At 45.9% G+C, this 13328-nt stretch overlaps 1 protein-coding gene across 1 annotated transcript in view; it reads right to left on the bottom strand.

Annotated features, from left to right (window-relative positions):
• The window catches only part of LOC132397499 (complement C1s subcomponent-like), an 83969-nt gene extending 72180 nt beyond the window's left edge, over positions 1–11789 (bottom strand). Inside the window, exons 1-3 of the mRNA XM_059976328.1 lie at positions 11756–11789; positions 5610–5684; positions 1–535 (exon numbers count right to left, since the gene is read on the bottom strand). The exon at positions 1–535 is cut by the window's left edge and continues 172 nt beyond it. Of these exons, the coding sequence (XP_059832311.1) occupies positions 1–535; positions 5610–5684; positions 11756–11774 (629 nt within the window). The 5' untranslated portion in view covers positions 11775–11789. The remainder of the gene's footprint in view (positions 536–5609; positions 5685–11755) is intronic.
• Positions 11790–13328: the final 1539 nt, after the last annotated feature.

The following is a 13328-nucleotide window of genomic DNA, read 5'->3' as shown; positions in this document are numbered from 1 at the left end:
ACCGTGACCGGGTTCTGGGCCACTGTTTGCCGACACCTATCCAGATCCAGCACCAGGAGCCGGGTGTACATCAACTCGGCAGGCAGCGTGTTGTTTTCCGTCACTCCCCAGCCGGCCACCAGCCCCATCTCCCTCAGCTTCGGCCCCGACTGCGCTCTCTCGGGGAGACAGACGGGGGAGATGTCCGGCCCCAGGGTCACCGGCGTGCGGAGCCGCACCAAGGCGATGTCATTGTCGTAGTTGTGGACGCCGTCGTGCAGGGGCTGCTGGTAGCCCGGGTGTATGAAGATACGGTCGGCCAAGAGGCGTTGGGCCAGGTCCAGCCGCCGCAGGTCAGTGAAGCCGGCGAATAGACTGCGCTCTCGCAGGTTATGCACGACATGGGCGGCCGTCAGCACCCAACGCTCTGAGAGCAGCGCCCCCGCGCCCTGCACCCCGCCGAAGCGCACCAGCCACGGGAAGTTGCCCCTCTTCGCCTCCGAGCCCCGTAGCACCCGCTCCCGGAACGTGACGGGGTTGCTCGGTCTACCGCACACTGCAGGAGAGTGGGGGAGGTGGTGGGGGTGAAAGGAGAAGAGAGGGTCAGATCAGTCGGCGAGAGATTGGCCCGGGCACCACATAATTCCTGGGACTGCAGCCCACAAAGTTCCTGGCGAGTTCACGTGCCCTCCCTTGTTTCAGTAGAAGTTTGATACAGGTTTAAAGGGCCGAAATACCTTTCCTCTCACTTCCTCTTTCTCACTCTTGAAACACCCCACCCCTCTCTCTAGCTGTTTCTCTCTCCTTGGCCCTCTTTCTCTCTGTCACTCACCATTTTCTCTCCCTTCTTCTGTTTCTCCAGCTCTTCCCTCAGCTTTCTCTTCCTCTCCCTCTCATTCACCTTTCTAGACCTGTTTCTCTCTTTCTCACCCCCTCTTTCATTCTCTCACTCTGTTTTCCCTCTCTGGTTCATTTTTCTCTCCATGGCTTGCTCTCTCTCCCTCTCCTTCTTTCTCTCTTTATCCCTCTCGGCTCTCTTGCTCTATGTCTGTCCCTGGCTGTCTCTCTGTCTCCATCTTTCTCTCACACACTCCCTTTTTTCTCCCTCTCCCTGCCTCTCATTCTCTCTCTGTGGCTGTGTCTCCCTCACTCTCTCTTTTTCTTTCCCTCTTTATTTCTTCCTTTCTCTATCCTTTCTTGTTCTCCCTTCACCTCCCTGCAGTAAGACCAGCAAAGCTCCTGAGTGGGCAGTAAAATATTCAGCCTCTCTGATACTCAATTAACACCACTGGACTCAAGCACGGACCAATTGGGAGCAGGTGTAGGCCACTTGGCCCATCAAGCCTGACTCTTCTGTTGGGTCTGATCTACCCTGCCCTCAGCTCCTCTCTATACAGGCTGTCCACAGCCCACAAACCCCCGTTGGTACTGATCCCCTTCCCAGCACTGTGTTTGCCTGCGTCATTCAAGTGCTCATCCAGATACTTGTTAAATCTCACGCCAGTCTCTTCCTCCACCAGTCCCTCAGACAGATCCTAGATCCCAATACCCCTTTGGGTGAAAAAGGTTCTAATCTAATCCCCTTTTTCCCTCGGGTTTGAGACGCCTCTGTTCTGATGATACCTACCCTACGCCACTCATAACTTTGTACTCTGGTTTCTGGTCCCCTCTCTACTCCAGGGAGAACATACCCAGCCTCTCCAGTCTTGGAAATGCTCCACCCCAGTCAATGTTCTGGGAAACATGGAGCAACGCGCAAAGCCAATGGGGGAGCTCAGTGGGTCAAGCAGCATCAGTGGAGGGAAACGGACAATCGACGAGACCCTTCATTAGCCTAGGTCAGGGGTTCCCAACCTAGGGTCTGCAGACCCCTCAGTTAATGATAGGGGCCCATGGATAAACCAGGTTGGGAACCCCTGGTCTAGATGAAGGGTCCTGACCTGACACGTCTATAAAGGAAGTACTTGATTGGTTGAGAGTAGCGTTTTTCTGTAGGCAGTACATTGTAGAGATTATTTGGTCAATGGAGCAATGGGGGATGTTAGGAATAGAAAAAATGAGCAAAATCTGTGAAATACAACACAGAACAAAGAACAGTACAGCATACTATAGGCCATTCAGCCCACAATGTTGTGCCAACCTTTTAGCCTACTCCAAAATTAATCTAACTCTTCCCTCCCATGTAACCCTACATTCTCCTTTGATTCATGTGCCTCTTAAATGCCCTAACACATCAGCCTCTACTGCCACCCTAGCAGTACATTCCACACACCCAGCACGCTGTGTAGAAAATCTGCCTTTGACATTCCTCTCCCAAACTTTCCTCCAGTCACCTTAACTGTATGCACCCACATATTAGCCTTTTCCGGCCTGGGGAAAATATCTAGCTGTCCATTCTAGTTCACCATGTACGCCTCTATTAAGTCACCTTTCATCTTTCTTCTCTCCAAAGAAAAAAACTCTTAGTTCACTCACCCTATCCTCAAAAATCTCACTTTCTAATCCAGCATCCAGATAAATCTCCTCTACACTTTCACTAAAGTTTCCATATCTTTCCTATAGCGAAGCGACCAGCACTGAACAAAACTCTCCCAAATGTGGTCCGACCAGAGTTTTTTAGATCTGCAACATTACCTTGGAGCTCCTGAACTCAATCTCCCAACTAATGAAGGTCAACACACCACACGCCTTTTTAACAAACCCATCTACTTGCACGTTAACAAAGAAGGATGTATGTGAGTGAAATCCAAGATCATGTTTGTATGTACCTGCGAGAAGAAAAGGCAAGGATGACAGGTTCAGGGAACCTTAATTTTCGATAGATGTTGAGGCCATGGTTAAGAAAAGAAGGAGATGTATAGCAGGTATAGGCAGGTAGGACAAATTAGGTACTTGAGCAGTGTAGGAAATGCAAGAGAACAGAAAGAAATCAGGAGGGCTAAAAGAGGGCACAAGGTTACTCTAGTAGACAAGGTGATGGATTGTAAGGGACAAAATTGGTCCTCTGGAAGATCAGAATAGCACTATGTGTGGAGACATAAGAGTTGGGAAGATCTTAAATGGATTTGTTTAATCTGTATTTACTTGGGAAACAGACACAGAGTCTATAGAAGTGAGGCAAAGCAGCAGGGAGGTCATGGACCCGGTACACATTACAGAGGAGAAGGTGTTTGCTGTCTTGAGGCAAATTAGGGCCTGATGAGAATCTCTTTTGGATATCGTGGGAGGCAAGTTCACGGACTACTGGGGCCTTAGTAGAGATATTTAAACTATCCTTAGCAACATGAGAGATGCCGGGGGACTGGAGGATAGCTGATGTTCTGCTGTTTAAGAAAGGTTCTAAATGTAAACCAGGAAGTTATAATCTGGTGAGTGTGACATCAGTAGTGGGAAAGTTATTAGAAGGAATTTGAAGGGATCAAATATATGAGCATTTGGTTAGATTTGTACCGGTTAGGGATAGTCAGCATGACTTTGTGTATGGTAGATCATGTCTAATCAATCTTAGAATTTTTTAAGGAAGTTACCAGGAAAGTTGATGAAAGCAAGGCAGTGGATATTGCCTATGTGGACTTTAGCAAGGCATTTGACAAGGTCCCGAAAGGAAGATTGGGCAAGGTGGTTCAGTTGCTTGGCATTCGAGCCGAGGTGGGAAATTAGATTAGACGTTACCTCTGAGGTAGAAGCCACAGAGTGGTAGTAGAGGGTTGCTTCTCAGATTGGAGGCCTTTGACTAGTGGTGTGCCACAGGAATTGGCTTTGAGCTGGGCCCTTTGTTGTTTGTCATCTATATCAACAATCTGAATAATAATGTGGTTAACTGGGTTATAAGGAAAGATTGAATAGGTGAGAAATTTATTCCCTAGAATGTAGAAGATTGAGGGAAGATTTGATAAAGGGAATACAAAATTATGAGAGGTACAGATAGGGTAAATGCAAGCAGGCTCTTTCCACTACTAGATGTCATGGGTTGAAAGGTGAAATGTTTAAGGGGAAACTTCTTCACTCAGACTGTGGAACGAGCTGCCTGTATAAGTGGTGCATGCAAGCTCGATTACAATGTTTAAGAGATAGTACATGGATGGGAGGTGTCCTGTGGGGTCATGGCTCATTATAACTGTCAAGAGTCACTACCATTGTGAGTGGTTAGCTTGGAAACTACAGCTGCTTTCCATTAGTTAGTTGCCTGGTGTCTAGTTTCAAAAATCTGGTATATGTGGGAGGTTCTTTGTCCCTCTCTCCCTTTGTTTCAGGTAAATGGCATACATGGCCATTGGGAAAGAATGTTCTGCGCATGTGCTTATCCAAGAATGTTTATTGAATGGATGTTTGTTGAATATTCAATTTGGTGTCATTAGCTGAAATAGTTTGGCACAGCTTACATTGAACATTACAACACAGTACAGGCCCTTTGGACCACAATGTACTGTGCTGTGCAGATATATACAGCTAAGGTCCTCAAGTCTTTTGCATAGTGCTGTGTTGGCAACACAGAGTGAAGAGCGAGTCTGTAAATCAGGCGGGAGCAGAGGATGTTGTGAATGGTGAGGGTGGAGCGCTGCAGGTGTGGGACAGGCGGCAGAGGAGGAGTGACGGGGCGGGTGGAGGGGTGGGGTTTGCTGGAATGGGTACAGACACATCCAGCTCCGAGACACCAAGCAAGGTCACTTGATTCTGAATAATCGGTTTATTGATCATTTCTGGTGCTTCTTGTTCCCTCCCCACTCCTTTCTCCTTTTCCCAACCATGATACCCTCTCCCTGCCCCTGCCCACTCTCAGAGACCCATATCAGAACCAGGTTTATCATCACTCACAGATCTTATGAAACTTGTTTTTTTTTTGTGGCAGCAGCACAGTGCAATGCTGTATATACTATATTTCTAAGACTTTTACACAGGAAGTAGTGCTGACCTTTTAAGCTACTCTAAGATCAACCTAACCCTTCTCTCCTACGTAGCCCTCCACTTTTCTATCATTCACGTGCATATCTTAGCGCTTCTTAAATGCCTTTATGTATCTGCCTCTACCACCAGGGCATTCCATGCACCCACCACTCTGTGTGTAAAAACTTACTCTGACATCGCCTCATACTTTCCTCCAATCATATTAAAGTTAAGCCCTTGTATCAGCCATTTCCACCCTGGGTGAACAAAAGACTGGTTGTCCACTTGATATATGCCTCTTATTGTGTCGTATACCTCGATCAAGTCACTTCTCATCCTCCTACACTCCAAAGAGAAAAGCTCTTGCTCGCTCAATGTAAAAACCTCTTGTGCGGAAGGCCCTGTTCCCCTGTTCCATTGCTGCATGCTGCTTGACTCACAAAGTTCCTCCAGTGCGCCCCTGCGTTTTGCTCCAGACTCCCGCACCTACAGTTTCTTGTATGGCCACCATCCTGGTCAAACTTCTCTGCACCTCCTCCAGTGCAAAACAAAATGAGTGTAAACCAGTGGCTGACGGCCAGCATGGACTTGATGGGCCGAAGAACCTGATTCTACACTCTCTCTTTCTCTCTATGACTCACTGACTCCAGTGATTGGAAGTCCACTACTTCCCCCTAACTCAACACCAAACTGCTTCATTCCACTACATGCAAGCAAGGTCAATTGTAAACTTTGTTTCCTCTGACCTGGAGAGCAGTGCGGGAGGACTTGTCCTGTCCTGTTATTTCTCCAGATCCCAGCTTCTGTGCAGGTGAAGTCCCCTGTCGATAGAAGTTAACAAAGTGTTAAGCAGCAGCATCTGCAACAGAGTCAGCCAGGGAACATCTGGAAGTTCCTGGTGGGAAACAGCCCTGTCACTGAGCCCAGTGTACTGCATGGTCTCCTCCGTCTTCTTGGGGGGTTTAAACATTCTCACATCTGCAATGTTCTGATATTTGCCCTACAAAACTCATCTCGGGGACAAATGAGTAAGATGGATCATCTTGTTGAGGGGTGTTGCAACAACTCAGTATCAATAAGACTAAGGAATTGATTGTGGACATCAGGAAGGGGAGGTTGAGGGAAGGTACCCCCAGTCTTCATCGAGGGGGTCAGCAGTGGAAAGGGTGAGCAGTTTCAAGTACCCGGAAGTCAACATTTCTGAGGATCTGTCCTGGGCCTAACATATTGATGTGGTTACAAAACAGGCGCACCTGTTTGAGGAGATGAGGTACATCAGCGAAGACCAGCAAATTTGTAAGGTGAAGAGCATTCTATTTGGTTGCATGACCATCTGGTACGGAGGGGCACTGCACAGGATTGGAAAAAGCTGCAGAGAGTTGTATACTCAGCCAGGAGTGCCAATCATGTGGCCGCTGAACTCAGAGATCTCCATCAGGAGCACTAACCTCACCAGTATCCAGGACATTTGAAAGGAGACAGCATCTGTCATTAAAGACCCCCATCACCCAGGACATGCCCTCTTCTCATTGTTACCATCAGGAAAGAGGTACAGGAGCCTGCAGGCACACTCTCAATGATTCAGGTTTGTATCAGACCATAAGACATAGGAGCAGAATTAGGCCATTTGACCCATCAAGTCTGCTCCACCATTTCTCTTTTTATATTTTTATTGAAAGAATGACACAATACAGAATACATAATGGATTACATTTTCCTCCATTTTGCTTTTACATCTTACCCCTAAACAAACATCCCCTCACCCTCCCTCCCCGAACATACCATGTCAGCTAATGTATTTACAATACAACAATTCACAGGTACAAGTACAGACATTTCACAGCCATACCCCACACTACTTCAAGACGAAAGCCCACACACATCCACAACATGTCAGATGATCCAGAATACACTCATATTACAATTCATCAGCCACCCTGTGAGGTAAACCTTATGCGTGTTAAAAGGGAGGCAACTTCCCAAATACAATCAGATGCCCTCAACTAGCAAGTGATTCCTTAAGACTCCCAACATATGACAAGACAGGTCCCCATTTCAAATAGAACTTTTTCACAGACCCCCTCAAAGTGAATTTAATCTTTTCTAATTTCAGAAAAAACATTACGTCCTCTAACCAAGCAGCAGCAGATGGGGGAGTGGCAGATTTCCAGACCAGCAAGATTCTCCTACTGGTCAAAAGCAATGCAAATGCAACGATATCCGACTGGTTTGCATTTAACCCCAAAGTATCATCTGCCACACCAAATACAGCTATAAGTGGGCAAGGTCTCAGTGTCACCCCCAAAACCTCACTGATAGTTTTAAAAACCAGTGCCCAACAGCCGTCAAGCCGAGGGCAAGACCAAAATGCATGCACTAAACCAGCCGGAGAGAAGGAACACCTGTCACAGCCAGTGTCTGTCCCGGGATATATGTCAGCAAGCCTGGTTTTACTTAAATGTACCCTGTGTAAACTAAATTGTATGAGCCCCAGTCGAGCATATGATGACAAGGAATGAACCCTATTCAATGCTTTTGCCCAATATTCCTCAGCCAGATCCATACCAAGGTCATCCTCCCACCTAGTCTTAGTTTTATTTAGATCTTGAACTTCCAAAGACATCAGCTGAGAGTATAGTACAGAGATCAGCCCTTTATTATTAAAGCTAAGAGTGAGTTTTTCCCACATCATAGCAGGTGGTAGATCAGGAAAAGAGGAAAATCTTTCCTTGACAAAGTGGCGAATCTGCAGGTATTAAAAAAATGATTATGCGGACGGCCATATTTACTGCACAGGTTATCAAAACTATCAAATATATTACCGGTGTACAAATCCTTAATGTGCAGAAGACTGTTCAAACCCATTGTCTAAAAACTGAATTGAGTGTGGAGGGAAGAAATAGATGGTTTCTATGAAGGGGACCCAAAACTGAAGCTGATGTGAACTTATAGTGGCAGCAAAATTGATGAAAAATTTTGAGGGTGGAGAGCACGACCGGGTTAGATGTGAACTGAGAGGATTTCAATGGCAAGGAAGAATACACAAAAGCTGGGAGAGACGAGGAGTGGCAAGACCGTGTCTCTAGCAGGCACAGTTTATATCTGGCCGGTGAAGCCAAAATAATACTTCTTGAATATTCGATGGCTAGTAATAATGAAGGCTCATTCCACCTACGTCACGACCTCTCTGGAGAGAGCGCTTATTAACCCTTGGGACCTTATTTTCCCAAATAAAGGAGGTTATGGCTTGGTCAACTGATTAGAAAAATAATTTAGATAAGAAAACTGGCAAGCACTGGAAGAAGTGAAGAGATCTGGGAAGTATCGTCATTCTCACTGATTGAATTCATCCAGCTATAGTAAGGGGTAAGCTGCGCCGTCTCTCAAAATCAACCTTCATTTGGCTAACCTGAGGCCTGTAGTTAGCTTCAAACAGAGATGTAAAAGAGTGAGTAACGTGTATTCCGAGGTATACAAAACCATCTTGAGATAAAGGAAAAGGCAAAGATTCCTGTCGGATCTGTAGGACAAAGTTATTAATGGGAAAGCATTTGCTTTTTGGAAGGTTCAGTTTATAGCCAGAGAAAGCTCCAAATTGACCTAATAATGACACAATAGCAGGACTGCTACCTACAGGGCCGCTAACATAAAGTAAGAGGTGGTCAGCAAACAGGGATACATGGTGTTCCATATCCCCTCTCCTAACGCCTTGAAATAATGTAGCTGACTTAAGTGCAATAGAAAGAGGCCCAATTGCAATTGCAAAAAGAAGAGGAGACAATGGGCAGCCTTGGCAAGTGCCACGTGTTAATGGGAAATAGATTGAAAATAATTAATCTGTACACACACCAAAGGCGAGTGATATAATAGCTTAACCCAGGCTACAAATATTCTGCCAAATCCAAGTTTCTCCAGAACATTAAACAAGTATACCCACTCCACTCTGTCGAACGTCTTCTCCGGACAACAACCAGATAACAACCTCCGGACTCGGAGAGTCACTGGGTGAATAAACCACATCAGATGGATATTAAAAAAAGAATGGCGATTTTTAATAAAACCTGTTTGATCATCTGAGATTATCTTGGGAAGGGGGCGTTCTAAACGGCACGCAAGCACTTTAGCAAAAATGTTTACATCCACGTTCAAAAGTGAGATGGGGCGATATGATCCACATTGAGTCGGGCCCTTGTCCTTTTTAAGAAGAAGTGAAACAGATGCCTGTGAAAGAGTGGGGGGGGGGGGGGGGAATAAGGAACCATTCTCCAAAGATTCCTGAAACGCTGCTAGAAGAATTGGTATGAGCTTATCCTGCTCCGCCATTTCATCATGGCAATTCCATTTTCCCTTTCAGCCCCAATCTGCTGCCTTCTCCCCATATCCCTTCATATAAAGGATCTATCAACCTCTGCCCTAACTATACAGTATGTAAAGACTTGACCTCCACAGCACAAATTCTACCTATCCACCACCGTCTGGGTAAAGAAATTCCCCCTCATCCCTGCTGTAAAAGGATGCCCCTCTTTATATCCTCTGGTCCTAGACTCCCCCACCATCGGAAACATCCACTCAAGTGAGGCTTTGCAACATTCAATAGGTTTTAATTAGGTCACCCATATTCCTTCTGAATTCCAGTGAGTAGAGACCCAGATCCATCAAACGTTCTTCATGTGACAAGCTGTTCAATCCTGGAATAATATTTTTGTGAAACTCCTTTGAACCCTCTCCAGTTTCAGCACATCCTTTCTAAGATAAGGGGCCCAAAACTGTCCACAGTACTCCAAGTGAGGCCTCTCCAGTCTTTATAAAGTCTCAACATTCCATTCCTGCTTTTATATTCCAGTCCTATTGAAATGCACGATAATAATCACATTTGCCTTTTTCACCACCGACTCGACCTACAAATTATCCCCTAGGGAATCCTGCACAAGGACTCCTGTCCCTTTGTGTCTCAGTTTTGAATTTTCACTCCATTTAAAAAATAGTTTCCTCTTTTATTTCTTCCACCGAAGTGCATGGCCATATACTTCCCGACACTGTATACCATCTGCCATTTCTTTGCCCGTTCTCCTGATCTGTCTAAGTCCCTCTCATCTGTAGCCTGTCTACTTCCTCAAAGCTACCTGCCCTTCCAACTACTGGCAGGTGATGGTATCATCTACAAACTCTGCAACAAAGCCACCAATTCCGTCATCCAAATCATTGACATATAACGTTAAAATAATTGGTCCGGACACAGACCCCATAGAACACCACTAGTTACAGGCAGCCAACCAGAAAAGGCTCCTTTTATTGCCCATTCCAGTCAGCTACAGCTTTATCCATGCTGGTATCTTTCCTACATTAAAAAAGATACATTTAATAAGTAGTGCAAAAAGAGAAAAAAAGTAGTGAGGTCATATTCATGGGTTCAATGACCATTCAGAAATCTGATGACAGAGCGGAAGAAGCCAGTCCTGAAGCTGGAGAAATTGATGTTTATGCCATTCTTTTGGAGGCTAACTAGATGGTATACATGTTGTTGCTCCTCCAGCTTGAGGGTGGTCTCATCATGGCAGTGGAGGAGCCTCTGGGCCAACATGTTGGAATGGGAATGGAGAGTGGAATTAAAATGGTTGATGGCCGGGAAACTTCCCCTGTGGCTGTTGGAACAGAGGAGATGGAAGCTTGTTTATGGGCTATTGACCAATGACAGAAGAGGAAATTGATCCCAATGTCAGCAAAGTTGCTGGGAGCTCCTGGGGTCTTGTCCTTGTTGGGTCTATTTGTCACCCCTGGAACTTCAGAACAGATTAACTGGAAGTAATTGGTACACTCAGTGATAGAATGTGGGAGTGAATTTCACCTTTGTTCCTCTCTGCAAGGGATGTTAACTCGGGACTGGGCGCGGACTGCATTAAGCGTAACCCTTGACCAATTCTGGCTGTCGCACACCACAGAAAAATATTGAGCGCAAAAGGTACAGGTACAAACCAGCCTCTCCTCCATCGACTCTACCACTACCCCACTGATTCTCTCTTCTTCCCTCTGCCCTCAGGCAGGAGATACAAATGCTTGAGAGCGCATCCCAACAGGCTCAAGGACAGCTCCTATCCCACTGTCATAAGACTCTTCAACGGAGTTCTCTATGTGTTGAAGAAGAATCCTTCATCTCCCAGTCTACGTCGCCATAGCCCTGACACCTTATTTATCCACAGTGCCTGCAGCACTCTTGCTCTGTTTTCATTTCACAACCTTGATGAACTTATCTATGGAGTGATCTGTCTGGATCATTCAAATGGTTTTGAGTGTATCTTGGTACATGTGATATAATAATGGATCAATACCCATTACCATGAAACGCACCCGTCAGCCATCAAGTCTACAATTACACCAACCCCACTCCTACCCATTGATTCTACTCATATTTCCATCAACTCTGTCCCCTGCCCCCCCCCCCCCCCAGGCCAGATGTTGCCCCTCATCCACACACTCTAGGGGGTTAATTTCCAGTGGCTAGTTAACTCACCGACCTTCCACATCACTGGGATTTGGGAGGGAACCAGAGCACTTGGGGGAAACTTGCATGGTTCAATGGATCAATGGTTCCATTTAAGATCAGAGAACATACGCAATCTACAACTGAAATTCTTCCTCTTCACAGACACCCACAAAACAGAAGAATGAATGACAGGAAGAATGTTGGAACCCCAAAGGCCCCTCCCCCCCCCATGCACAAGCACCAGCAAAGCATCACCCCTCCCTCCACCTATCCAGCAAAAATCATCAGCACCCCCACTGCAAGCAAAGCCCCCAAAGGGACCATAACCTAGAGTCCATAAAAACACTGTTCATCCATTGTCTCCCTCTCACTCTCTCACAGTCTCCCTAACAAGTGACATTGTCTACTTACGCTGGCTGGCTGGGTCCATTTCGTAGTAGGGCTCATTACACTGGTATTGTATCAGGGACTGGTAGGAAGTGACACCACTCCCACTGAGGTACGTGAACTGTCCGTTCTCAATGGCAGATGGAAAGCCGCAGTCCACCGCTGAAGAGAAAAGAAACAAGAGGCAAGAATATCAGCCGATGGTTCAATGATTCAATTAATATCAGAGAATGTATACAACCTGAAATTCTTACTCTTTTATAGAAACACCTTGCAAGTAAAGTTGGTAGATTTCAATGATTCAGTTTCAGCTCTTGCTCCACCCCTTCCCACTGCCTGGCTCTCTCCCCTTAATCTATGTACTCGATTGTTCACTTCCCTCCATAGACGCTGCCTGACCCACTGAGTTCTGATCCCAGCATCTGGTGTCTCCAGCTGCCCGCTAACACCCAGTGTGCTGATCCCCAATGATCTGTGATCTTGGCACAGTCCCTGTAAGAGACAAGAAATAAAGAAGTGGATTCCAGAGGTGAGGGGGTGAGCGACTAGCGGCACCCTCAAGGCAGCATCTGACCGAGTGTGGGATCAGTGAAACTGTGGTCCATTGGCGTTAACGAGAAGCAGCTCCCGAGGCTGAAGTTGGTCGAGAGGAGGTGGACAGGACTGAGTTAGCTCAGCTGATTAAGTGGTATTGCACTTAACATCACAATGGTGTGTTGATTGCGAACTTTGGGAAGGGAAGGTTAGGAGAAACCACACCTGTCAAGGGGTCAGCAGTGGAAAGGGTGAGAACTTTCAAGTTCCTTGGTATCAACATCTCAGAGGAACTGTGCTGAGCCCAACACAATGCTGCAATCACAAAGGCAGACCAGTGGCGATACATTATTCAGAGTCTGAGGTCTGATATGTCACTGAAGACTCTAGCAAATTTCTACAGATGTACTGTGGAGAGCATTCTGACTGGCTGCATCACCAAGGGACGCTTTAATTTTGATCAAGGGCAGAGTTTCAAACTTACTCAGATCCAATCTTCATTCAATTACTTCCAACAGTAGTGCTGGATGAAAATTAACAGAATTTTCTTTCCAAAGCTTGGGAAATTAAGGTTCATCAAGAAATTTGTTGTTTTGCAACAGGAGCCCCTTAGCGCTGTGTACTAAGCCCCCTCCTTTACTCCCTGTATACCTATGACTGTGTCGCAACCCAGGCCTCTAATCTGCTAATTAAATTTGCAGATGACACCACACTGATTGGCCTAATCTCAGACAATAACGAGGTGATTGAGATGATCTACCTCATCCTGACACAGTGGTGTCAAGAAAACATCCTCTGCAGAGGGGTGTATCTATGGAAAATAGCACCTATGGCAAGCACTGAAATTGTGCCCCTATTCAAACATCTGACACCCATCTTTTAGATAACTTTACCATAATATCAGCTCAAAAATACAAGTCAGGCTCATTAATCTTTTGATTAGCAAATTATGGCACTTCATCTGGTTTTGGACTCTATGACTTAACAACCACAGGCACGGTGTTTTTGAGTTTTTCCCAGCGCTGTATTGAATGAGAGAAAATCATATCGAGAGCTTCGCTGG

Source organism: Hypanus sabinus, chromosome 7, assembly GCF_030144855.1.
Source record: "Hypanus sabinus isolate sHypSab1 chromosome 7, sHypSab1.hap1, whole genome shotgun sequence".
NCBI lineage: Eukaryota > Metazoa > Chordata > Chondrichthyes > Myliobatiformes > Dasyatidae > Hypanus > Hypanus sabinus.
This window is presented reverse-complemented; position numbering and strand designations above follow the sequence as displayed.